This window comes from Sinohyriopsis cumingii, chromosome 8 (genome assembly GCF_028554795.1).
Source record: "Sinohyriopsis cumingii isolate HCF-2022 chromosome 8, ASM2855479v2, whole genome shotgun sequence".
In the NCBI taxonomy this organism is placed as follows: Eukaryota; Metazoa; Mollusca; class Bivalvia; order Unionida; family Unionidae; genus Sinohyriopsis; species Sinohyriopsis cumingii.
Genome location: NC_142968.1, coordinates 13,478,279 through 13,504,126, shown reverse-complemented (window position 1 = coordinate 13,504,126; position 25,848 = coordinate 13,478,279). Strand labels below are relative to the sequence as shown.

The window sequence follows — 25,848 nt, the reverse complement described above, 5'->3', positions numbered from 1 at the left end:
GTAAATAAGCCCATACACATAGAGAATAATGAAGCTATTATTAGTTCTTTACATAAATGAAATAAATAAAATGAAAAATGTCAATCATGTCAAGTATAAATGAACTCAGCTTTGGACAAGGTCAAGTCCAGCAAGCAATGTTACATTACAATAACATGTAATGAAATAAAAAATTTTAAAACAAACAGAAAAACAATTAAATTAACTATAAATAACACCATCCATCCTGAAGCAGTGATATTAGGACTCTGTAGATGACAGCAATTGTGGCCATACTGGACATTTATTCGGAAAAAATATTTATTTCGGACCATTATAAGATGTCTCCTGGTGTAACTCTATGCTGATATAATATTTTGCTCAGACAGGGTAGCAATAAACAGATTTTCCAAACAGCTGCCAAAACACCCATTCTGTATGTCAGATCTGCACCATTTTTTCGGGGGGGGGGGGAGGCCAAACTAAAAGTTGGGATGAAAGTGTGTGCAAAGTTTCATTGTAATCCTAAAAATATTTTAATTTACAACAAACTTGTGCTAATGTACAGACAAAATACAACCACTAGAGCCAAATACCTATAACCTCACATGTATTATTCAAGCCAAAGAAAATGACCTTGATTTGTTGGTGTACAAATAATATGGATAAGGATTATATATGGCTTGCGTACTTAAAATGATAGGAACAAATATGAAACCAAAGGGAAAACTCTTGTAACTAAAGTCTAAAGAAGACGAGACAATTCAATCAACTGACAAACTGCCCCTCACCTTGGAATCCAGATGCTGCTGTTTGTCCCTGCGTGCTGGCTGCTGTCACTGAGAGACAAAAAACACAATCATGGTCAATTATTGATACGAGGTTACCAATAAAGTAACCAATAACAGTACATGCCCACTTCATTTAATATTGAAATGGCGTGCTGGGGAGGTGTGGTGAGGGTATATTTAAAAAAAGAAAAACAACACCTTGCCAAATAAACATTTTTTGCATGATGAACCTGATAGAGTATTTATTCAACTCCAAAAGTAAAGTGAACACTGTAAATCAAAACACGGACTTATATCTTTGCTAAAAAAAATCCTTTCTTTGGATATACGAGTAAATTGCGACCATGCTTTCATACGTAAATTTATTCTCCCAATAACATTTAAATAGTTTACTTTCAAAACCTTACATTTTAAATACATGAAACAATAGTCTGCCATGCTCGCTCTCTTAGCATCTAACAGAATATATTCCAGACAGAATATACTGCAGACTGCTCTCTCGTTACTCTTGAAATGTATCAGACGTACAAAACAAAAATAACAGAAATAACAATTTTTAAAGCAAAACATGTTCTTTGATAAATACTTACCTGATCATAATACATTAGGAGTACATGCACTACCTCTACCCAAGCTGAAAAGACATTTTCTATATCATTCGGCTTATTTTTATTTTAGCAATATAAAGTGCAAAAAGTAATTTACTTGCCAAGGTAGTAGTCAAGTAAGAGTGGTCTCCCTTCTGTTTGAAATCGAATCCCATGAATCATCAGTTGGGGGCGCTCACCAGATAATATGTACTTTTGAGAGAGTGACGTATGTAAGGTGAAGTAGTTCGCATTTAAAACATGCACAATGGAGAGAATGTTGGCATACCTCTATGCTACATTAATGTAATGTGGATGATATTTCTTTTGGATATTGTACTTTTGGAAATTTTACATGATTTAAGCACACTGCTAACTAAAATGACTGCTCCCTTGTGTTAAAAAATCAGCCTGAATTAGTCTAAAGTACACTATACATAGCAGCTATTAAAATAGGGAAAATGAATTTTGCCAGACAAGACAATACCAGCTTCTGAAAGTGCAATGAATGAATTACCAAATATATAAAATGTAAAAAAAGTTATCGGCTCTTTTTTATACAATTTACCTCTGAAGTTCAGGAAGTGAAAGTGACCAAGTAGAGCTAGCACTTTTTTGAAGTAAGGCCAAGCTGTATACTCTATAACCCATAGTACACCCATCAACCATACACCAAAATAATGGGAATTAAAGGTTCTTTGCATTATACCTAAGATATACAAGGTCTTTTTCAAATAGTCAGTATAACCAGTGAGGAAAGCCGGGAAATTCTTTTTCTTTAAAATCCTAACCCTATGCAGAGAGCGCCACCTTACTACTGGTGTGGATTTGCACATCCTTCTAGAAATGTAACTACACGAGGGTGTGCCCATATAATGATGTGGCAAGTCTAATCAACAAAATAATTTACTCTAAAACCTCTTCAAATACATTTCCAAATCAAAGTACAATGGGTGAACAATTTAAAGAGTAATGAGTTATATTCACTTACCCAAAAGCTGGGCTTACCTCTGGTCTCCTAATGTACATGCACAGATTCAAGTCGTGTCATATGGGCTACATTTATCATATTGTTTATGCATGGATGTGATTTGGAGAATAAAGTTTCAATCCAGCAAATCTGGAATTAGCAGAATAAAACACCTGTTAAAGTCAGCCCCTTAGGATGACAGGTCGAGGACATGAATGCAAAAGAATGTCACCAGTAGACCAGCCAACATTGAAATAATCAAAATCAGGAAAATCACCATTAAAAATCAGGAGGCAGGGTAAAAAATCATGAGGTACAAGAGTAAGGTGTATATATCATGATAAAGATGTCTACTTTTGTTATTTCAGTCCATTGTATGTTGCAGAGTTGCATTTCTGCAAAAGTTCATCATTTATTTGTTCTTGCGTGCCAAATTACCTAAAAAGACTAGCTTCAAGGGTTGATGCTGACAGGCTGGATCTTTGGCTAGTTCTGTTTTCTTCTGATCATTGAGAATGCTCTCTCAGCATTGCTGTTGCTGTGCGGTATTGAAAGTATTGATAGCATTACTCTCCCAAGAGTTGGCCAGATCCATCCTTTTTTTTTCCTGAGGGCAATCCACTTATGATCTGCTCTTTCCACATTCAATTCTGCATCTGAATTGTAGATCTGGTGAAGCTGAAACTCTCTATGCAGATCATCAGTGCCAAATCCTTCCATTTGGCTGTAGAAAAAGGCCAGGTCCTTGAACGATACTACAGATTAATTAGACACATCTGCAATGCTTGCACTGTGTTTATTAATGTCATATAAACAACCACATCATGTTGAAAGATGCTGTGGGCAACACTGGCAGAATGCATGATAGGCCCCACGAGTCAACGGATGAATGAAAGCAAACTGCTTCTCCCAATCACTCCTATATTTCTTATCCCATTTTGTTTTCTTGGCTGGTGAAAATTCATCAGTTACTTCCTTTTCCGCTTCTTGCTGAGAAACTTATCCAGTATGTTGCTGTGATTTGCTGATGGGGTCGGATAAAGAGAATGATACTGTGAGATAATCTCTTTGTATTGGCGGATGAAAACCGGAAATTAAGCTGGATATGGTAAAGTACTAAGAAACATACCAGACACAGAAAAACGTGACACAGAAACAGGAAAATGGAAAATGATGTTTTTGTTTTTAAAAAATACGGATTTTTTTATTTTCTTGAGGAGAAAAATCGAGATTTTTTCTTAAAAATCAAGGAATCGGGAGAAAGGTCCAAAAATCGGGATTCTCCAGATTTGTACAGTAGGGTTAGCAGGTCTGCAGTAGTTGTACTCAGATGCTAGACTAGTGGCTTGTATATTTAAGAACCTCATTTTTGGTTCCCAGTCAAATAACCCAGCATATCCAAGAAGACAAAGCCTTAACATCATCCCTTCCATTTCCTAGTAAAATGAACAAATTAGTGCCTCTGTTCACCAGTGATCTAATGACAGTTACCTGACAGGATCCTGTTGATGCCCTTAGAATGAAGGGTCCAAAGATACAGCCATTTTGAGACAAATTGAACTCGTGACAGTGCAAGCTGGGCCCTAATGAGCAAAATCAAACCAACATGGCAGAACTGCAGATAGTTCAGGTTGACAGACAAAGCATTCAACTTACTGATTCTGCCATGGTTGCTCTAGCTGTATTCAACTACATCAAAACCCATGGAAGGAAGAGATTCATTTCCAACACTGGAAGAACATTCTCCATATTCTGTAACTGGCTTTTAAAGTAGTGGGCCTTCTTGCCTAAGCAATTCTGTCCACCACTAGTTCTAAAAGCCATTTCTTTCTAGCAGCAGGTTTGATATGAGCCAGGCACACAGGCTTAATATCTCTGTGTTCAGATGCAAAATCTGCATTTGCAGTTGTTCAAGCTCATCAGACCTATCATTGTCCCATTTGATCATTGTCCCATTTGATCACTGTCCCATTCGATCATTGTCCCATATGGGGCAAGCAATAAGGATATGATGGCTATTTCATTCTTCACAGTCTGACTTTGTGGGGAAAATGTATATGCATCTAGGCTGTTCCAATCCAGGGAAACAGCATTAACTGTCCAGGCTTTTGGACCTGGAATTGGAAAGACAAAGGTCTGGAGCTTTGCAGTCCACCTCACTGCAAATAGGTCCAAAATAAGCTGACCAATGTATCTGATGCAAAATGATTTTCACAGGTCTTTTGAGACAGCACATCCTACCATGACTATAACGTATTTACTATGACCTGATGTTTAATGAGCACTCCTGATTGGTTTAACCTGACCGAATTCTTGGATGGAGAAAAGGAGTATTTAGCACTGATGGTCAGTGAGTGTCTTGACAGAAGGGTCTGACCGTATTTAAACAGCTGAAAAGTAGACATCAAGACAAATTCAAGCCTGTTGATATGTCATTACAAACTAGCTGCTGAGCATCAAGAAAGGACTTCTGATGTAACGAAGGTTTTAACATTCCCAGACTCACAACATTGCTGTGATTTCAGTGTGAAAAATCAGTGTGTATGCCTTGCAGAAAACTGGGTTGAAACCTAACTGGAATTGTCAATGCAAATAGATAGACCTGATGTTGTTTGGGTCTTGAATTGCCTCTAACATATCAGAAACTTAACCACACTGGAAAATGGCTGGTCTTTGTTGACCATTAGATTGATGGATCCAGGAAGTGGAGACAGACCAAACTCTGGCAGTAAAAGTTGTAACACCGCTTCAACTGATGCAATGAATGCCAAGTCTTCTCTGGACATTGTTGGACTGAGAAAGGAAGAAGGTGCAACTAAGTATGAATCTTCCAACATGGTAGAGTGAAATAATTGAGAAGCTTCAACTGAGCATGCAAAACAGGTTGTGTGGAACCACTGGACAAGGCTGGTAGTACAACCATATTGAGACAGGTTGTGTGGAACCACTGGACAAGGCTGGTAGTACAACCATATTGAGACAGGTTGTGTGGAACCACTGGACAAGGCTGGTAGTACAACCATATTGAGACAGGTTGTGTGGAACCACTGGACAAGGCTGGTAGTACAACCATATTGAGACAGGTTGTGTGGAACCACTGGACAAGGCTGGTAGTACAACCATATTGTACCTCCAGGCCTATTACACGTATCATCAATGAATCAGTACTGGTACCAAGTGTCAAGGAACGAGGTGCCACCATATGGGTCTGTTTGGTGCCACTCTGTGATATGTACAGACATCTAGTGATGAGTTGCATGAGAGAGTTCACCAATTCCAGTGCTGGCAATACAATGCTGCTGAATTCCAGCTGGTATGACTGGATGTTGGGCACAGTCTATGTCTTGAAGTTGGGCCTGGGTGTACCAGGAAAATGGAAAATATATCACCATACCTGGTCAAGGAAACTGAAGACTTAAGGTTGTGTCATAGCTGGTGTGGTCCATATTGGCATCTGAGATCCCACACAGGTCATCATGGTTAGGATATCTGTTGTTAATGCCAGGGTGTGCCAGCGTTGATGCTATACCTAATACTCATACAGGTGGGCCAGTTTACCACGATAAGTTTTGTTTGGTGCAATGTAGACAGCAATGACATCAATGCTAATGGCATAATACATTCTTATTCATTTATGTTGTAACTTCTCTCATTCACTTATGATAGTTGTTCGGTAGTGATAGTTGCCTATACATCATTAGACCATCATGAACATATGTTGTATGTATGGCCGGAATTGAACCCCATAAATCATGCCCATGGAAATCAGATGCAAAACTTTACAACATACAATAACAACTGTACCTGACATAAATCTTACAGTTAAATTACTATAAGCCAAATGCAGTTATTATGATCATGACAATCTTATACAGTGAAGTCAAACAACTTAAGTACCATTTTTTCTCTATGACACAGAAGAAAAATAGATGGTGCATACATCCCTTATGTGAGTAAAACCCAAAAGAATTGCTCAACAGATGAAAAGGAACAAGCAAGTCTCATGATTGAGTGTGCTTTCAATCATAAGTTGAAGTTGTAACGGAAAACTAACAGGGTTTGGAACCAATATGGGGAGACACCGTCTTTTCAGAATTCAGTGTTACTTAACCAAGCCAAAAGACACGGTGAACATTTTGTCAGCTTTGATTCAAAGGATTGGATTTGTGAGGTATTGGATGAACTCCTAATACAGCATAACTGGGTAATTCGTTTTGAAAAAGAACGACAAAATTAAACAATCACAAAATTATGAGAATTAAAGAGGTGAAGTAATGCAGAATATTTTATGATGAAATATGTATTGCAATGGGGTTAGTATTGCAATGGGGTGACTATAATAAACGCAATGATGATCATTTCCATGCCAAAATTTCAAGTACATTCAATTAATTTTACAATGTCACCAAATGTTACTGTACTTCAGTTTAAAGACTATGTATGTTCAAAAATTTCCCAGAGCAAACCTTTCAATCCAAGAGGTTTGAAGATCCAAATATTTTGGCCTCTGTTTCACTTTCTGTGAAAAAAAAATCATTGTCACCAATCAAGTAATAAAAAAGACATTAAAAATTTCTCAAACTGAAAAAGAATGTTTAGTGACTTGTGTAAGAAAATTTTAACTAACATTGCTCCTACCGATATTGATTATATGTTGATTCACTTCACATAAGTTATTTTCTGGATTATGGTGATACCCATCCTGACAGAGGCACACCCCATTCCTTCCAGGTCCTTGTTTTTCTTGGCACATCTCATTAGGACCACAATTAGATGTTAAGCCCAATTCACAACCCTTTCCAAAGGACCCTAAAATAAAGAATAGAAACTATATATTGCACCTGAAATTCATATGAAATATATGAAGAGAATATTCATGCAAGGAATGGTACTTATATATATACAGTGGAACCCCGCTATAACACGCCCCGCTATAATGTGAATTCGGATATAATGCGGTCGTGGCGTGGCTCCCGAAATTTTGTATATTCATTCGCACATGAAAAAATATATTTTGTTCAAAGTACATGAAATAGTGTATAACAATTTATTATCATTATGGGGAAGGGATTGTGTATGAATTCGAATTTAATATGATCTTGGTGTGGTTCCTGAAATATTAAATACATGTATGTGTATTTTTCTCGTACTGGGAAAGAACATTTTTTTAAGTTCAAGAAATAGTGTGTAAAACGTTTATTATCATTTTGGGGAAGAGTTCACATATGAATTTTAATATAATACGATCGTGGTGTAGCTTCTGAAATTTAACAATTTCACCAGGTTCTTGAAGTGTTATGCCAAAATAAAACATTATTGGAAATGTTACTTATTACTGGTCCATGAGTAAAGTCAGTAAGTCGTCATTGTGATTGTCTTCAATTAATTCTGTATACAATCATTGCTCAAACAATAGCTAACATGTGTTTCTTCTGTAACTGCATACACAACCAAGCAGCAGACAATACAGTGGTTGATAAAAGATCCTCATAGTTTAATAAACATCAAAAAAAACAAAAGCCGCCAAGATGTTTGCTGTGCTTGGTGGTGTTATTAGACACAATCAGTTGACCAGTAAATAATGTCCGCTTTATTGGCTGGAAATTGAAAGGGTATGAAATTTTACATGAGTTCAACTGTAATCTTTTTTATAAAATTGACTCGTGACCATTGCAGGCCTACTGCACTTAGTTATCGGGTTTTACATGTGTATGGGGTTTTCTTATGAACTCGTTATTAATTTCCTATTTTTTATAAAAAATATTTTACTGTTGTGGAAAAGCAAGTTCACAAATGCAATTTGTTCTCTGCACTTTGCTCAAAAAAAATTTATTATCATTTTGGGGAAGAGATCGTGTATGAATTTGAATATAATATGATCGTGGCGTGGTTCCTGAAATTTTGAATACATGTACATGTATTTTTCTTGTACCCGGAAAAATACTTTTTTTAAAGTATGAGAAAGAGTGTGTAAAATGTTTATTATCATTTTGGGGAAGAGTTCACGTATAAATTTGAATCGAATATGATCGTGGCTTGGCTTCTGAAATTTAACAATTTCACCAGGTTCTTGAAGTGTTGTGCCAAAATAAACATTATCGGAAATGTTACCTATTACTGATCCATGAGTAAAGCCAGTAAGTCGTTTATGTGATTGTCTTCAATTAATTCTGTATACAATCATTGCTCAAACAATAGCTGACATGTTTCTTCTTTAAGTGCATACACAACTAAGCAGCAGACAATGCGGTGGTTGATAAAAATTCTCACAATTTAATAAACATAAAAAAAATGAAAGCTGCCAAGATGTTTGCTGTGCTTGGCGGTGTTATTAGACACAATCAGTTGATCAGTAAATAATGTCGTCTTTATTAGGTGGAAATTGAACGGGTATGAAATTGTACATGCCTTCAGCTTAAATTTTTTTTATAAACGTGACTCGTGACCATCGCAGGCCTACTGCACTTAGTTCTCAGGTTTTACAATGGCATGGTGTTTGTTTATGAACTCGTTATTAATTTCCTATTTTTTATAAAAATATTTTACTGCTATGGAAAAGCAAGTTCACAAACGCAAGTCGTTCTCTGCACTTTGCGCAGTAATTAGTATAGCAGTTTTCACATTTTTTTCGATATTCACAAAATCTGAAGTAAAAGTTATATGCACACTGAAAGCATGTGTTGCTTGTTAATTATTCTTGCTGTAGTCGTTCAAATGAATAGGTGTACAAGCGTTAATTATTGGAAATTTGCAATGGATAAATGTACACGGAAATGCATATAAGAAAATTTTAGCAGAATGAAATGTGTACAGACACCGTTCATAGACCCTGGAATGTAATGAACCGTACACGTGCTTCGTCTTTCTTAACCTAATTTTGCAGTTAATTTTTCCCATTGAATTCAGACACATAATGTGTGACAAAATTACTGAATAGTTTAAATATGTATGCAATTTTGGCAATGGAATTACATATATTATGGATTAACTGCAAGCCCCGACGGTACGATATCAGACGGCAAGTAAACAGTGTTGATACTCTTGTTCTTGTTGTATATTAGACGTTGAATTCAGATACAATGATCTGGGAAAAAAATTATTAAACATTGTAAATATGTGTGCAATTTTTCAATGGAATTACATGCATTATAGATGAACTGCATGCCATGATGGCACGATAGTAAACAGTGTTGATACCCTATTCATCATACACATTAGACATGAATACACGTGAGTTGTTCTCTGAAAAAAGTAAAATACTGTAAAACCCCACATTAACGCGACCCCGATATTAACGCAATCCAATGTTTTGGACCCCAATTATCGCATTATAGTGGGTTTCCAATGTATTATGAATAAACACACCAAAATCAATTTTTCCTAGTAAAATAAATTTCTTTACTAATACTTACCAGATCATAATAACTTAGGAGAAATACTACTACCATACAAATTCAGCCATCCCATGCTAAAAGTTACCTACCAACATAACTGAGTTAGAGTGATCTCCCCTTGAAACAGAGGTAGGAACCAAATCCCGTGAATATTTTAGTTACTACTGGAGTGAAATGCATGCTCTCATAATGGATTTAACAGCATGTAGGATAGGAAGGTGTACTTGTATGATGATTGTGTTATTGAAGAAACATATTTACTAGAAAAAATGTTTATCTTCTACAAATATGTTCCCCAATCATATTAGTGCAGGTCTCGTACATGAATTTGTAGAACACCAATAGCAAACTAGATTAGATTCTGATACTTTATAAATATACTAATATTGGATGGAATGCAAAATCACCTTTTTAGGTTTAAATTAACATATGGAAATCATTTTATTCCTGAAAAAGAGACGAGGCAACAGTGAAAATTTCCTCAGTGGTAAGGCAAGGTTCCCTAAAGAAAAAATCAAGATTTTATTGCTATATATTCATCTCTGGTGTTTGCAGAATATTCTAGATAATAAAAAAAAACATTGTTACCATCCAAGCAATAAGAAGGATATTCAAAATGTATTAATTTATAAAAGAAATGTTGAGATTTGATTAAAATTAATGCTGGCAACCATTTGAAATTTGCTAATTCTGTTATTACCAATTACCGAGTAGCCGAGTGGTCTAAAGCACTCTCTGTTACGGATCACTGCCATCTCACCTCTGTCTGCATGGGTTCGAATCTTGGATTCAGCCAATGTGGGTATGTGAGAAAGCTTGCCAGTAGCTTCTCGTGGGTCAGTGGTTCTTTCTGGGGTTTTCCCAGGTTCTCCCTCAACCATTAATACTGGCCGCCATGTATAGCCTATCGTGTGCTGAAAAATAGTGTTAAACCCTACAACAACAACAACAACCAATTAAATAAAATCCTTGAAAAAGTCCTTATATGAAGGAGTTTGTATTAAAAAAAAGTTGTTGTTCTTGTTGTTGTTGTTGTAGGGTTTAATGCTATTTTCCAGCTCATGATAGGCTATGCATGGCGGCCAGTATTAATGTTGGAGGAAGAACCCAGGAAAACCCCGGAAAGAACACTGACCAACAAGAGGCTACTGGCAAACTTTCTCACATACCCACATTGAACAAATCCAAGACTCAAACCCACGCAGATAGAGGTGCAATGGCAGTGATCCCTAACAGTGATCACTTCAGTTTTATAAAAAAAAGTACTTAAGATGAGCAGCACCAATATTTTATCCACAAAATGCTACATGTCTTACCAAATGAAACCATCCCAATTATGTATGAACATTATCACTAACATTGATCTTACCCGAATTCAATTCACATGAGCCATTTACTGGATTCCAGTGAGATTCTTCTGTACAGACACATGTAAAGTTTCCAGCAGAGCCTTCTTTTTCTGTGCATATTTCATTAGGGCCACAATCAGACATTAAACCCAAATCACACACCTTTTCTAAAATAAATAGAAAATATTAAACATTACACATGAAATTCACATAATATAAAATATTCATGCAAGAGATGGTACATGGTTATGTTATTAAAAATTGCACCAAACCAGTGTTTTTCTTTTTTCTTGTGATGACATTTTAAGAACTATAATAACACTTTCCTGGACAAAACTATCTAGTGTTTGCATAGTGACAGGCAGAATGCAGTTTCCCCATGACTGCTATCAAGCTGGAATAACATCACATTTGAGGACAAAACTGATCAGTGTTTGCACAGTAACTGGCAGAATGCAGTTTCCCCAAGACATCTATCAAACTGGAATAACATTCCATTTGAGGACAAAACTACTCGTGTTTGCACAGTAACTGGCAGAATGCAGTTTCCCCAAGACATCTATCAAACTGGAATAACATTCCATTTGAGGACAAAACTACTCCTGTTTGCACAGTAACTGGCAGAATGCAGTTTCCCCAAGACATCTATCAAACTGGAATAACATTCCATCTGAGGACAAAACTACTCATGTTTGCACAGTAACTGGCAGAATGCAGTTTCCCTACGAGTGCTCTTGAACTGGAATAACACCACTTTCAAAGACAAAACTGCTCAGTTTTGGACCAAGAACTACAACACACTGCCATTTTCTAGTTAGCATTTTGCCAAGTAACAAACACAATTGCACAAATTCTAACAAAATTTTAAAGCAAAAATGCATCACGTGGAGGAAGAACCTGGGAAACCCCTGGAAAAAGCCACCGAACCACAAGAAGCTACTCAGAGGAAAGGCATAAAATCAGGATGCCCTGAGAATACTGGCATTTATGTACCCTAGGTATAAAATCAGGATGCCCATTATGGCTAGCACACACACACACACGCACATATATATATATATATATATACATATATATATACCCAGGGTATAGATCAGGATGCCCAGAGGAGACTGGCATTTATGTAACCAAGGTAAGCAATGAGGATGCCCCATGAAGGCTGGCATTTAAATACCCAGGGATTGGATTCAGGATGCCCCATGAAGGCTGGCATTTAAATACCCAGGTTTTAGAATCAGGATGCCCCATAAAGGCTGGCATTTAAATACCCAGGGTAAACAATCAGGATGCCCCATGAAGGCTGGCATTTATGTACCCATGGTATAGAATCAGGATGCCCCATCATGGTTGTCATTTATATACCCAGGTTATAGATTCAGAATACCCCACGAAGGCTGGCATTTATATACCCAGGGTATAGAAATCGAATGCCCTGAGAAGACTGTCTTTCATATATCCAAGGAATAGAATCATGATAACCGAGGAAACTGGAATTGATATACACAAGTTGTAGAATCGGGATGCCCTGGGACGATGTTATTTATATACCCAAGGTATAAAATCAGATGCTCTGAGGAGACTGGCATTGATATACCTAAGTTGTAGAATCAGGATGCCCTGTGAAGACTTTTATATACCCAAGGTATAGAATGGGATGTCCTGAGGAGACTGGCATTTATATACCCACATTGTAGAATCAGGATGCCCTGAGATGATGTTATTTATATACTGAAGGTATAGAATCGGATGCCCTGAGGAGACTGGCATTGATATACCCAAGTTGTAAATCAAGATGCCCCATGGAGACTAGTTTTTATATACCAAAGATGTCAGATTCCAGAAATGATCCACAAAAATATGCAGATTAAGGATGGCAGCGGCAGCTATGCATCTTTATCAGTAAAGTTGGCAGATGGGATTTGTTTTTATTGACAAGAAACATTCACATTAGCGCTGTTACTATATAATGCCATCATGATACACCATGTGTGCATTTGGGAAAATGACAATACTGGGGAAAACATAGGCGTCTGCAATATTGTGAATGTTTTGGTGCTGAACCCCATTCCATTTATGAATTCACCTCCCTTGTCATTGCACTCTTAATATTTTCTACAAATACTGTGTTCACCTCTGTCAAATGATTCTCTGTATTGTTTTATTTCAGAGGTCATATATTACTTGGTAAGCATTTAGATCCTATTGCTATCAACTTCAACGCAAAGGACTTACCACTTCCAGTTCTGGCACACAATTGTAAAAAGACACCAGTATATGATTGCTTATTCTCCAGTAATCCAAAGGTCACACAATGGTTGTTGTTCTAGGGTTTAACGCCATTTTTCAGCACAAGATAGGTTATACATGGTGGCCAGTATAACTGGTGGAGGAAGAACCCTGGAAAACCCAGGGAAGTGTACCCACGCTAGCCGAGCCTTGGACTTGAACCCACGCAGAGGTGAGATGGCAGTGATCCGGAACAGTGAGCGCATTAGACCACTCGGCCACTCGGGGCCCCTCACAAAATGGTGACATGGTTATAAGCCAGCAATACTGCAAAACCATTTTTGGTCCACGATAACATGTCATGTTTGGTGGATTTTCCACTAACTGAATTGGGAATGATATTTGAAGGGATCTAGATGTAATGCCTAACAATTAGGAGAAAAATGGAAAAGCAAAACAAAAAGCAGGGAACTCCTGTTATATGGAACATTTTCTAACAAGCAGAACAAATTTAAATATGAAAATTCAGAAACCGAAGAACATATTGCCACAATGGTTACAATATAACAAAAATGTCACTAAGTTATTTCATATTTGTGACATTATTTGCCTATTGTCAATACAATGTGCATAGTATGTGATGTGGTGTGTCTTTCTGTCATAATGTGCTGTGAAAAAACTTCAACATAAAAGAAAAAAAATGACTGAAAACAAAGAATCATTTGTACATACTAATCCACATTTGAAAAATGCATGTTTGCTGTACAACTTGATATTACTTTTTACCAAGCTATATCACAGCATTAAAAACTATATAAGATATGCAGAGACGCTGCCAGGAATTTATCTAAAGGGAGGAGATTCCACCGTTGTCACAAAAATAAGGTGGAAGTAGAACAAAAAGGAGAGGAGGAGGAAACTGTCAATATTTACATAACAATTAATATCCATCTCTCTTTCTTCCTGCTCCACTGTTATAGCACTAGTGAAATCAAAATCTTTAAAATCATCTCCTCTAGTTTTATAAACAATAATCTGTTGATAGTTTCTCAGCTTAATATATGTTCCTTACCTCTGTATGAATACTGTTCATTGCTGAGAAGCCCCTTTAACAGTCTGCTGTCTGAAGGGGCATATACATAGCTAGCTTAGCCAGATGGAACAAGTTTGAAAGTTGTTCTTTATAGTTGTTATGTACAATTCTCCAAAACTCACAGTTATTGTCTGTCTTTTGGATACTTCTGCTCCAAAATAAGATTTTCACTAAAATAAGCCCTATTTAAAGTTTCCCTTTCTTCAATCAGTTATATGCTGATTATTATCCCAGATTTACTTTCTTTTCCATAGTGCTGTATTAGGATTTTAAGTTCATCAATGCCACAGTTGGCTTGTTTGGACAGATATATTTTGGTCATATAAATACCTTTGTTTCTAATTTCATTTTTAGATTCATATTTCCTTAAGTATCTTAACCAAAAAGGGCTGTATGGTTTTGTAGCACAAAATTGTTTGAGAAAAGAAATGAAAATTGTACTTTACACTTAAATTATGTATTTTAATTTGGATTGTTTTTGTGCTTTTTCTATATTTAATTTCAAAATACCACTGAAAATGGAGTTGATGGGCATGCCAACTGTTTTTGTCCATCCAGCATGTCCACCAGACTCATAATTAACATCATTTTCAGATTCAAAATGACTCATTGATATCTCCAATAACACTTTCCAAACTCCAATGATCTGATATACATCATAACTTTAAAAATAAACTGCCATCACCGTTATCATCAGCTAGAATGTGCAGAATGAAATCATCATCTAAAGATGAACCATGTTGGGAATCAGCCATTTGGGCTTTTCTAGGTATCCCTTACTTTAAACACGCATTTGTAAAACTTAAAATTACAACAAAATATTGTTTCCAGGACCCAACATAATTATCAGATTTAGTTTACCATTCATATCAAGCCAAAGAACTCTGATGTGTAAAGTTATAAAAAAGACCTGTTGTGACAAGCACTACAAAACCTCACGACAAGTGTTTTAAGGTTGAATGGCTGAATAAAAATTGTACACTGTGCAGGGTACATTTTCACATGTGCAACTTTAAACTAATTTGCAGAATTTTTGCAGATCACTTGTTTCCAAGTGTGCAAATTTGTGAAACAAAATTGCGCGATTCACACAATTATGTGTCCTTGCAGCATATATGGAGATGAGAATTAAAAAGAACATCTTATACAAGTTTAATAGTCACAGTAATAGTCCAATGAAAGAAAATGATAAAGCCCAAGAAAAAAATACAAAACAATTAGAAATCTTTAGCAATCATGAATCAATGGTTCAGGCTTACAGTTGTAAAAACCAATGTGATCTCAGTAACTGTGTTATAATGAGAAAATTCACTTACCTGCATGTACTTTTCTCGGTGTAGTTGTTGTTGTTATTGTTATATGGTTTAACGCCATTTTTTAGCACAAGATAGGCTATACATGGCGGCCAGTATTAATGATAGAGGAAGAACCTGGGATATGACAAGGAACAAGAAATGCAACTGATACATTTTTAAGTGATTTTGGATTGCCTGTACCCTTAGCTCAAACTTGCCAACCCTAACAAGACCTTCTCAGGAAAGAAGTCAATATTTTTTTTGTAAGACAGACCAATTTTCAGTAAAGTGTAACAGAATATCATGCATTGGTACTGGCAAGTTGGAATACATGCATTCAAATGTTCAGAAGAGTAATGCAGTGATGGTAAACATTATGTTCAGTTTGTACAGTACACCGAGACCGTAATCACCTCCAGAACAATTCACAAACAGTTTGTACAGTACACTGAAACCTTACTCATCTCCAGAACAATTCACAAACAGTTTGTACAGTATACAGAGACCTTACTCATCTCCAGACCAATTCACAAACAGTTTGTACAGTACACTGAGACCATAATCACCTCCAGAACAATTCACAAACAGTTTGTACAGTACACTGAAACCTTACTCATCTCCAGAACAATTCAAAAACAGTTTGTACAGTACACTGAGACCTTACTCATCTCCAGAACAATTCACAAACAGTTTGTACAGTACACTGAGACCTTACTCATCTCCAGAACAATTCACAAACAGTTTGTACAGTACACTGAGACCTTACTCATCTCCAGAACAATTCAAAAACAGTTTGTACAGTACACTGAGACCATAATCACCTCCAGAACAATTCACAAACAGTTTGTACAGTACATTGAAACCTTACTCATCTCCAGAACAATTTAAAAACAGTTTGTACAGTACACTGAGACCTTACTCATCTCCAGAACAATTCACAAACAGTTTGTACAGTACACTGAGACCTTACTCATCTCCAGAACAATTCACAAACAGTTTGTACAGTACACAGAGACCTTACTCATCTCCAGAACAATTCACAAACAGTTTGTACAGTACACAGAGACCTTACTCATCTCCAGAACAATTCACAAACAGTTTGTACAGTACACAGAGACCTTACTCATCTCCAGACCAATTCACAAACAGTTTGTACAGTACACAGAGACCTTACTCATCTCCAGACCAATTCACAAACAGTTTGTACAGTACACAGAGACCTTACTCATCTCCAGACCAATTCACAAACAGTTTGTACAGTACACAGAGACCTTACTCATCTCCAGACCAATTCACAAACAGTTTGTGCAGTACACTGAGACCTTACTCATCTCCAGAACAATTCACAAACAGTTTGTACAGTACACAGAGACCTTACTCATCTCCAGACCAATTCACAAACAGTTTGTACAGTACACAGAGACTTTACTCATCTCCAGACCAATTCACAAACAGTTTGTACAGTACACAGAGACCTTACTCATCTCCAGAACAATTCACAAACAGTTTGTACAGTACACTGAGACCTTACTCATCTCCAGAACAATTCAAAAACAGTTTGTACAGTACACAGAGACCTTACTCATCTCCAGACCAATTCACAAACAGTTTGTACAGTACACAGAGACCTTACTCATCTCCAGAACAATTCACAAACAGTTTGTACAGTACACAGAGACCTTACTCATCTCCAGAACAATTCACAAACAGTTTGTACAGTACACAGAGACTTTACTCATCTCCAGAACAATTCACAAACAGTTTGTACAGTACACTGAGACCATAATCACCTCCAGAACAATTCACAAACAGTTTGTACAGTACACTGAAACCTTACTCATCTCCAGAACAATTCAAAAACAGTTTGTACAGTACACTGAGACCTTACTCATCTCCAGAACAATTCACAAACAGTTTGTACAGTACACAGATACCTTACTCATCTCCAGAACAATTCACAAACAGTTAGTACAGTACACAGAGACCTTACTCATCTCCAGAACAATTCACAAACAGTTTGTACAGTACACAGAGACCTTACTCATCTCCAGAACAATTCACAAACAGTTTGTACAGTACACAGAGACCTTACTCATCTCCAGAACAATTCAAAAACAGTTTGTACAGTACACTGAGACCTTACTCATCTCCAGAACAATTCACAAACTGAAGTTCCAAATCTTATGGAGCTCAATTACTTCTTGCTATCTCTCAGCTAGTCATAATCTTTGAACTTTTGCTGGGTAATGACAATCATCCACCCACCCACCCCAAATACATACTTAAATCAACATGTGATGTCCAATAAATGTATGTCATAATTCCCCCTTTTTCCTCTCAAAATTCTGAATATTCCTTTAATTCATCCATGATATTTAAACATTTTTAGAAGCTTATTGTCCCTTTCAATCTGAGCATGTATTGTTTGTTGGATGCCACTTTCAAAGATTCTGTTAACAAAAAAGATCGCTTGTATGAAAAAATGTGGGAAGTTTAAAATGCCTGAGGTCCTCCGATAAAGTCAGCATGATCTCTGCTAATTATTATATGAAACCTGTATTCAAATCAACATGGACAAGCCAGGATACAATTTTATACAACAATCATATTTCTATAATTTATGTTAGATCAGACGGGTTGGCAGGACTGTTAGCTATGTAAAAATATCAACATTTTACAAAGTTAAATTTTCCAACATTTCAAAATTATAAATTATGTCCAGTGCTAATGTACTGAGCCACATAGCTACATAGCTCCAAATGGTTACTAAGGAAACCATTCCACTGCTTGCAAAGCCAACTCAGACACAACTATAGCAGAGCACAGCTAAACTATACTGGGTAAGAAACTAAGAAACTCATGTTGATAGACAGATGGATGCGTGACATATGCTGGGCCATGTCAAAACTTACCTGGCATTTGGCTAGACAGACAGTGCACACTAAATGTTTAGTAAAGTGGACAATTCAGACACAAACTTACCAATGTGAGGAAGAGAATCTGTTGCTGGTGGTACCTGGGTTGTAAAATTCACATGTACAGAAGGACATGTTGTGGGAGGTACTCTAGTGGGTGCACTGGTAAAGGATGTGCTATTACATGGAGGTACAGGTATTGCTGTTGGTGGGAATAAGACATTTTGCAGAGTACTTGGCCATTCACTAAAAATCCCAACTTTCACAAGTATCTTAGCTGTAATCTGTGAACAATGAAAAGATAAGACTGTTAATACATCTACAAATGTAGGCATTAGAACTATTTCATCGTCTATAAGACTATATTAATTATAGTTCCTATTCTATACAGTTTAAATAGATACATACTGAACCAACCTCTCTTGGCTAGCAAGCTGATGGAAGTGGTTAAGAGTAAATTAGGCTTATGAAATGATAGGCATGGTAAAGAAAGGTTACATATATGAAATGATAGGCATGGTAAAGAAAGGTTACATATATGAAATGATAGGCATGGTAAAGAAAGGTTACATATATGAAATGATAGGCATGGTAAAGAAAGGTTACATATATGAAATGATAGGCATGGTAAAGAAAGGTTACATATATGAAATGATAGGCATGGTAAAGAAAGGTTACATATATGAAATGATAGGCATGGTAAAGAAAGGTTACATATATGAAATGATAGGCATGGTAAAGAAAGGTTACATATATGAAATGATAGGCATGGTAAAGAAAGGTTACATATATGAAATGATAGGCATGGTAAAGAAAGGTTACATATATGAAGAAAATATGAAAAGATGAATAAAAGCAGAAAATATACAACTATGAAGGTTATATATTATCCATAACTGTCAGTTCACTTTTCCATTCGTCCTTAAATTTTCTACCAAATTTCTGAGATTGACTCTTCTTCTTCTCCTCAGAGTTGACAAATTTAAGAGAAATTCTGGTACTAGTAAATTCACCAGCAGACTCAATAATCAGAAAAGTATGATTCCTTTCACAAGCTACACTTCTTTTTTGTATATCGGAATAATGCAATTGTGGCTTTTACGTTTATATAGTGATGCAAACTCTTTGGAGTCTAAGGGTCAGAAAAGTCATCACTGCCAGCTCTTTTCCGAGACAGACAGAAAAGAAAATGTACTTCTTTGTGATAATGTGATTTTAAAGTTCTTAAGTATGCACTGAGTGTTACGGCCATTCAAATTTCTCCAAATGATCCATTAACTAAAACTTTCTTGGTTTGAAATGTTTTGCGGATTTAAGCAAATTAATCGGCAAATAAAACACAATGCCACACCAAAAACTGCCTTAGCAAGAGGTCATATATATACCCATTTTGTCTGATTATAATTTAAAGCACAATTTAAAAAATACCAATATTTTAACAGAAATGAATCCACTGAAGTCATAGTTGATTCTGAACTTTAAAACATCCCACTAAGTGAAGCAACTTGCCAATAAAACAATTAAATTTAGTCCACTTCTGTTGACAGCCACCATAATGGTATGCTCCAGTTCTGACCAGTTGATTATAATTTGATGTCCAAATAAACCAGTGCTGATATCTGATCAAAAGGCAGTCCATTCATGTCATAATTGTTTCCTCTTTCTCTGTCATAAACTTCAAACATAACCTCTAAACAATCCAACCTAATTCAGTTGAATTTAAGTCTGACTTCAGTGAACTGTTAGTCATGCCCAGTTCATGTACATCTTTCATTGGTGCCATACTGGCCATCAAGGTCTAAACTATTGTTGAGCAGATGTCAGTCAGTGCCTTCTACAGTAAATTTGTTATGGACAGTGTACTCTTAGTCAGAAACTAAGCTGGAAGTGAATCAAGGGTAATTAAGATTGATGTTCCAGCTCAAATCTACGTGCGTCAAAAAGACACACAAGTCAAAATTTCTGAGCAACAAAAATGAGTCATTTTTAAATTCCATGTGTCGAAACCTGAGGGTATGCATCTGTTGAAAACCTTGTAAAGGAGATTGGGAACAGCCACAATAGACACAGAACTACATTTTGTAGCGGACACACTGGGCAGGGGTGTGAAGTGTTCATTTACTTGGTCAATACACAGATGCCTGATAATGCATTACATGATGGCATATGAGCCTATAGGGGGTTTCACGGTTAGTATCTCCCCTTGAAAACACCAGAGGGCATATCAGTGCAACTCACTTCCGGATAGGTCAATCAATAAAAATGGCAGATGTAGATCAATCAAATGTGACAGACTGCGCACATTATGCAAGCAGGATTGATATCTCACTATCTTGAAAAGAAATTCTATCAATATTTGATCAATTTTGTTTACATCTTTTTTTTTTCACTAACTTGCGCTGCTCCCAGCATTCAAATAAATGTTATCTGCCCATTTCAGAACTTCATTATCTTTCCATTACTACCATATGTTCTAGTTTGTATTATTTGATTCTGCGAAACTGTATTGCTGCGTACAAAGTTCTTGCAATTTATCTCGCTTAAAGAATAATGAAAATATGTTTATTTTGTACGGATTCAATCATAGCAGTTAATGGAGGTTGAACGACAACAAGAAAAAAAATCTAACTTCTTAAGCTTTTTTTATTATTGATTTAGATTGCTGCTTTTCTATTAATGTTCATAATATTTTTCATGAAATAACTTGAGTTTTTTCAAAATGCACAAATGTCAACCATGCTTGAACAGACAGGCGCACGTATGAGTCTCCTTGATGATTAATTTTATTTCCTTGAATGGTTGGAAATTTTAGAGTATACAGTTTGGAGAAATATTTATGTTAGACACACTATGCATGCATAGGACATTTGTGGCTCTCACCTATCTGTATGTCTGTCTTCTTTCATCTGGTGCATGGGTATGTATATCCTTGAATGAATGTGTGTTCGCATATGTATATTACATAAACATACTTCTGGTTAAAAACGAGTATAAAATGATGCCAAGTTAGAAAGAGTGACTGATAGATAAAGACAACAAATATGAATATTTGTGAGTATCCATTTATTACTGACTTGTAGAGTATGTTCTTACAAGCAGTCTCTTTTTTAAATCATACTGTTTGCAATTTTACATCCGGTCACGTGGATCAATATTGATTTAAGAAGCGAACCAAAGTAATATGATGGAATCTGTGAAATAATTGGATCTTTAAAACTTACATATTTGATGCAATGAAAGTTAAACAGAATTAAATTAATTTTGAGAAAGCTGTTCTAGATGAATTTGCTGGTGGTAATCAGAAATGTTGTCTAAAGACCCCAGCAAATTTGAGAGTTATTACATGTCAGCATAAGCAAAGAAAAATCATGCTGAAAGTTATTGCATGTACTGTCTGATATTTGATGTTTCAAAAGTCAAAAAAGAAAATGAAACAACAAAAAAAAGTCATTGGGCATGTTATTTAATCTGAATAATGTACGATATTTACACCCAAATATGAATAAATATTCCGTCTGCATTAATTACACTCATTTATCGTTATGATAGCTAATGTAATTATTGCTCTGTTAAGTTCCTCTGAATACATTAAAATACTGTGTTCCATTTTTTTTACAAAAAACTTTTCTTGTTTAAAATATTCAGCTTTACAAATCAGCTGACGTATCAAATTCGTGTTATAATTTTCTTATCGAACTTGTGTTATAAAACTTTCTTAACACGTGTTATAAACGAACTATTAGCCATTGCAAAAATAACTGAGAAAGAAGGATATATCAACATATGAAAAATGTAAATTGTTGAGATTGTTTTCATTAAAGTTATATAACCGAAAATGTGCAATAAATGTTAAAAATCGGAGAGCAGAATGAAATGTTCCTACAAATGTATCTGAAATTATGGATAATGAATTTATATTATCAGGTATGGACAGTGTATTTAATTTAATTATTTGATATTTAAGTATGGAAAGTAAATATTATTTAATTATCTGATATAATGTAAGTATGGACACTGAATCTAATTATATGATTTAATGTCTATAATTATTCTCCTTGTATGAACAAAAGAATGTCTGGCATATATAATTGATTCATTGGTTTAACCATAATGATCTGTAGTACAGCTAAGATACCTTCCTTTGTTGACTATGTTTCACTAACCAAGTGTAGAACGGAGAACTATCCGGACCTGGACATTTTTTGTGGGCATGTGCATTGGAGCTAAGGGAGGTAATTTTAGGCACTACGATCAGTAACTCTGTTGCAACCGTGAAACCCCCTATACTACACACATGAGATCACAAATAGATCAAAGACTGTAGATCCTGATGTGTTGGTGCATTATACAACAGCAGATTGGAATTCATGCTGTAGACATGAAATGCCATTTGTATGTATTTATGCATGTATATATAATATAGGGTGTAATAGCACATAAGCAGTCCTAGCCATTTAATGCCAACAAGAGCTGGATAGCTAAAATGGTAACAGCCAAAATATTTCCAAAAATAAACTTCTCCAAACAAAAGAAAACATGCAACATAAGGCAAATAATAAAAGGCAATAACACTGCCATTATATTCAAAACACGACAATGATGCTGCAAATACTTTCAGAAAAGGCATACACTAAAAAATGGCAATGATATTGCAAACACTTTTTAAAAAAGCAAATGAAAATAAAGTTATAATCCTTAGAAGGTCCCATTCTTAAATATGAACCACACTCATTTATGAAGTCCAACACTAATTTGAACATCATCAGTGGATGCATCCCAAGGCAAATAACTTGCCTCCAGTAGATGACTCTTACAGCATGCAGTTTAGAAAATCTGGTATAGTCCACTCAAGCTTATAATGTATAAACCCAAAATGCAATGTCAATCAAGAAACATGTACATTACAATGGGCAGTTCACCTAACTCTGAAGGGAAGGTAATTTGAAGGTGAGAGTGGTGTTACATTAATTGTAAAGGTATGTAGGCTTATAAAAAAAAGTTAGCTGATTAATTAATCACAGTAATAATTATTCTCCACTGTTACCTAAGACCCTGTGGGATAAGGGATCATCTACTTCACAATAACTGTAAAGGTTTCTTTTTGGTATAGACATTACGCTATATTAACTAGATCTTGACAAAAAAGAAACATGTATACACACACACTTGAAATCAAACATGTCCTAATGTGAAATAAGTTCATGGGTGGAGTGGGGGTGGGGGAACTGCAGCTTAGGTCCTCTTTTATGACAACTTAATAGATAACTGAACTATCAGTTAGTTTATGCTCAACTCAATATTTCAGTGAGGAGAAAATTAAAAATGGTTTTGATATTAGCTTTCTTTTTCACAGTACATTCTTGGAGAAAAATTTGAGAAAAATGATTGATTCCTTGGATACTTACACTGAAGTTAATGCTGGATGAGTTGCTGTTCTTTGCTAATTGGAAAAAGAGGTACACATCTGCACTGCCCACATTGTGATATGAAAATGATAAACCTGTAGTACAAAACATAAAGAAATTAACATTTCATGCAAGCCAAAACATTTGGACTATATGGCAAGTACATTTTTGTTATAAAAATGCACTCACATCTACAAGAAATAGATGTTAACAAAAATTACAAAAATATAAACAAGTATAAAATATAAAGTGTGCAGCTAAAAGAAATATATCTTCCATAATAGGGTAAGAGTCCATTTGACAAAGCAGGCTTATGAATTATTGTAAGAGCACAATATGTGTAAACTCTGTCCCATACTTTATATTATGTTGACTTAACCTATTTTTTTTATATTATATGCTAATAAAATTTCTTTCTACAAAATAATAATGGCACAATTAATTTGCAGGCTCTTGCTAATGCTCATAATCCAAGTCATTAAGGAGTTTGATGACTTAAACCATTTATTATAATCCAAGCCATCCAAGAGTTTGATGATTTAAATCCATTTATCATAATCCCAGTCATCCAAGAGTTTGATGATTTAAATCCATTTATCATAATCCCAGTCATCCAAGAGTTTGATGATTATAATACATGTATCATAATCCAAGTCATCCAAGAGTTTGATGATTCAAATCCATTTATCATAATTAAAGCAATCCAAGAGTTGATGATTTAGGTGGCGCTCTACAGTTTCGTATTTTGCATAGGGTTAGGATTTTAAAAAAAAGAATTTCCCCGGCTTTCCTCACTGGATATACTGGCTATTTAAAAAAGACCTTGTATATCTTAGGTATAATGCAAAGAACGTTTAATTCCCTTTATTTTGGTGTATGATTGATGGGTGTACTATGGGTTATAGAGTATATAGCTTGGCCTTACTTCAGATATGCACCTTCCAAAAAAGTGCTAGCTCTACTTGGTCACTTTCACTTCCTGAACTTCAGAGGTAAATTGTATAAAAAAGAGCCAATAACTTTTTTTACATTTTATATATTTGGTAATTCATTCATTGCACTTTCAGAAGCTGGTATTGTCTGGTCTAGCAAAATTCATTTTCCCTATTTTATTAGCTGTTATGTATAGTGTACTTTAGACTAATTCAGGCTGATTTTTTAACACAAGGGAGCAGTCATTTTAGTTAGCAGTGTGCTTAAATCATGTAAAATTTCCAAAAGTACAATATCCAAAAGAAATATCATCCACATTACATTAATGTAGCATAGAGGTATGCCAACATTCTCTCCATTGTGCATGTTTTAAATGCGAACTACTTCACCTTACATACATCACTCTCTCAAAAGTACATATTATCTGGTGAGCGCCCCCTTAAATACATTTACCATAATCCAAGTCATTCAAGAGCTTGATGATTTAAAACCATTTATCATAATCACAGTCATCCAAGAGTTTGATGATTTAAATCCATTTATCATAATTAAAGCGATCCAAGAGTTGATGATTTAAATCCATTTAGCATAATTAAAGCAATCCAAGAGTTGATAATTTAAATCCATTTACCATAATCCAAATCATTCAAGAGTTTTATGATTTAAATACATTTATCATAAATAAAACGATCCAAAAACTTGAAGATATAAGGTGGCGCTCATAAGTTAATACGTACATTTGCGAGAGTGACGTATGTAAGGTGAAGTTGTTTGCATTTGAAACATGCACAGTGGAGAAAATGTTGGCTACTTTGATGCAATGTGGCTGACATTTCTTTGGATATTGTACTTATAGAAATTGTACATGAAGCAGACTGGTAACTAAAATGACTGTTCCCTTGTGCTACAAA

General features: G+C 35.5%; 1 protein-coding gene across 2 annotated transcripts in view; it reads right to left on the bottom strand.

The window, feature by feature from the left end:
• Positions 1 to 25,848, bottom strand: part of LOC149793004 (uncharacterized) — a 67,042-nt gene that overhangs the window by 21,143 nt on the left and 20,051 nt on the right. For both annotated transcript variants that reach the window (XM_089966873.1, XM_089966874.1), the window contains exons 4-8: positions 24,005 to 24,099; positions 18,667 to 18,883; positions 11,091 to 11,237; positions 6,966 to 7,136; positions 771 to 818 (exon numbers count right to left, since the gene is read on the bottom strand). In XM_089966873.1, the coding sequence (XP_089822999.1) occupies positions 771 to 818; positions 6,966 to 7,136; positions 11,091 to 11,237; positions 18,667 to 18,883; positions 24,005 to 24,099 (678 nt within the window). The remainder of the gene's footprint in view (positions 1 to 770; positions 819 to 6,965; positions 7,137 to 11,090; positions 11,238 to 18,666; positions 18,884 to 24,004; positions 24,100 to 25,848) is intronic.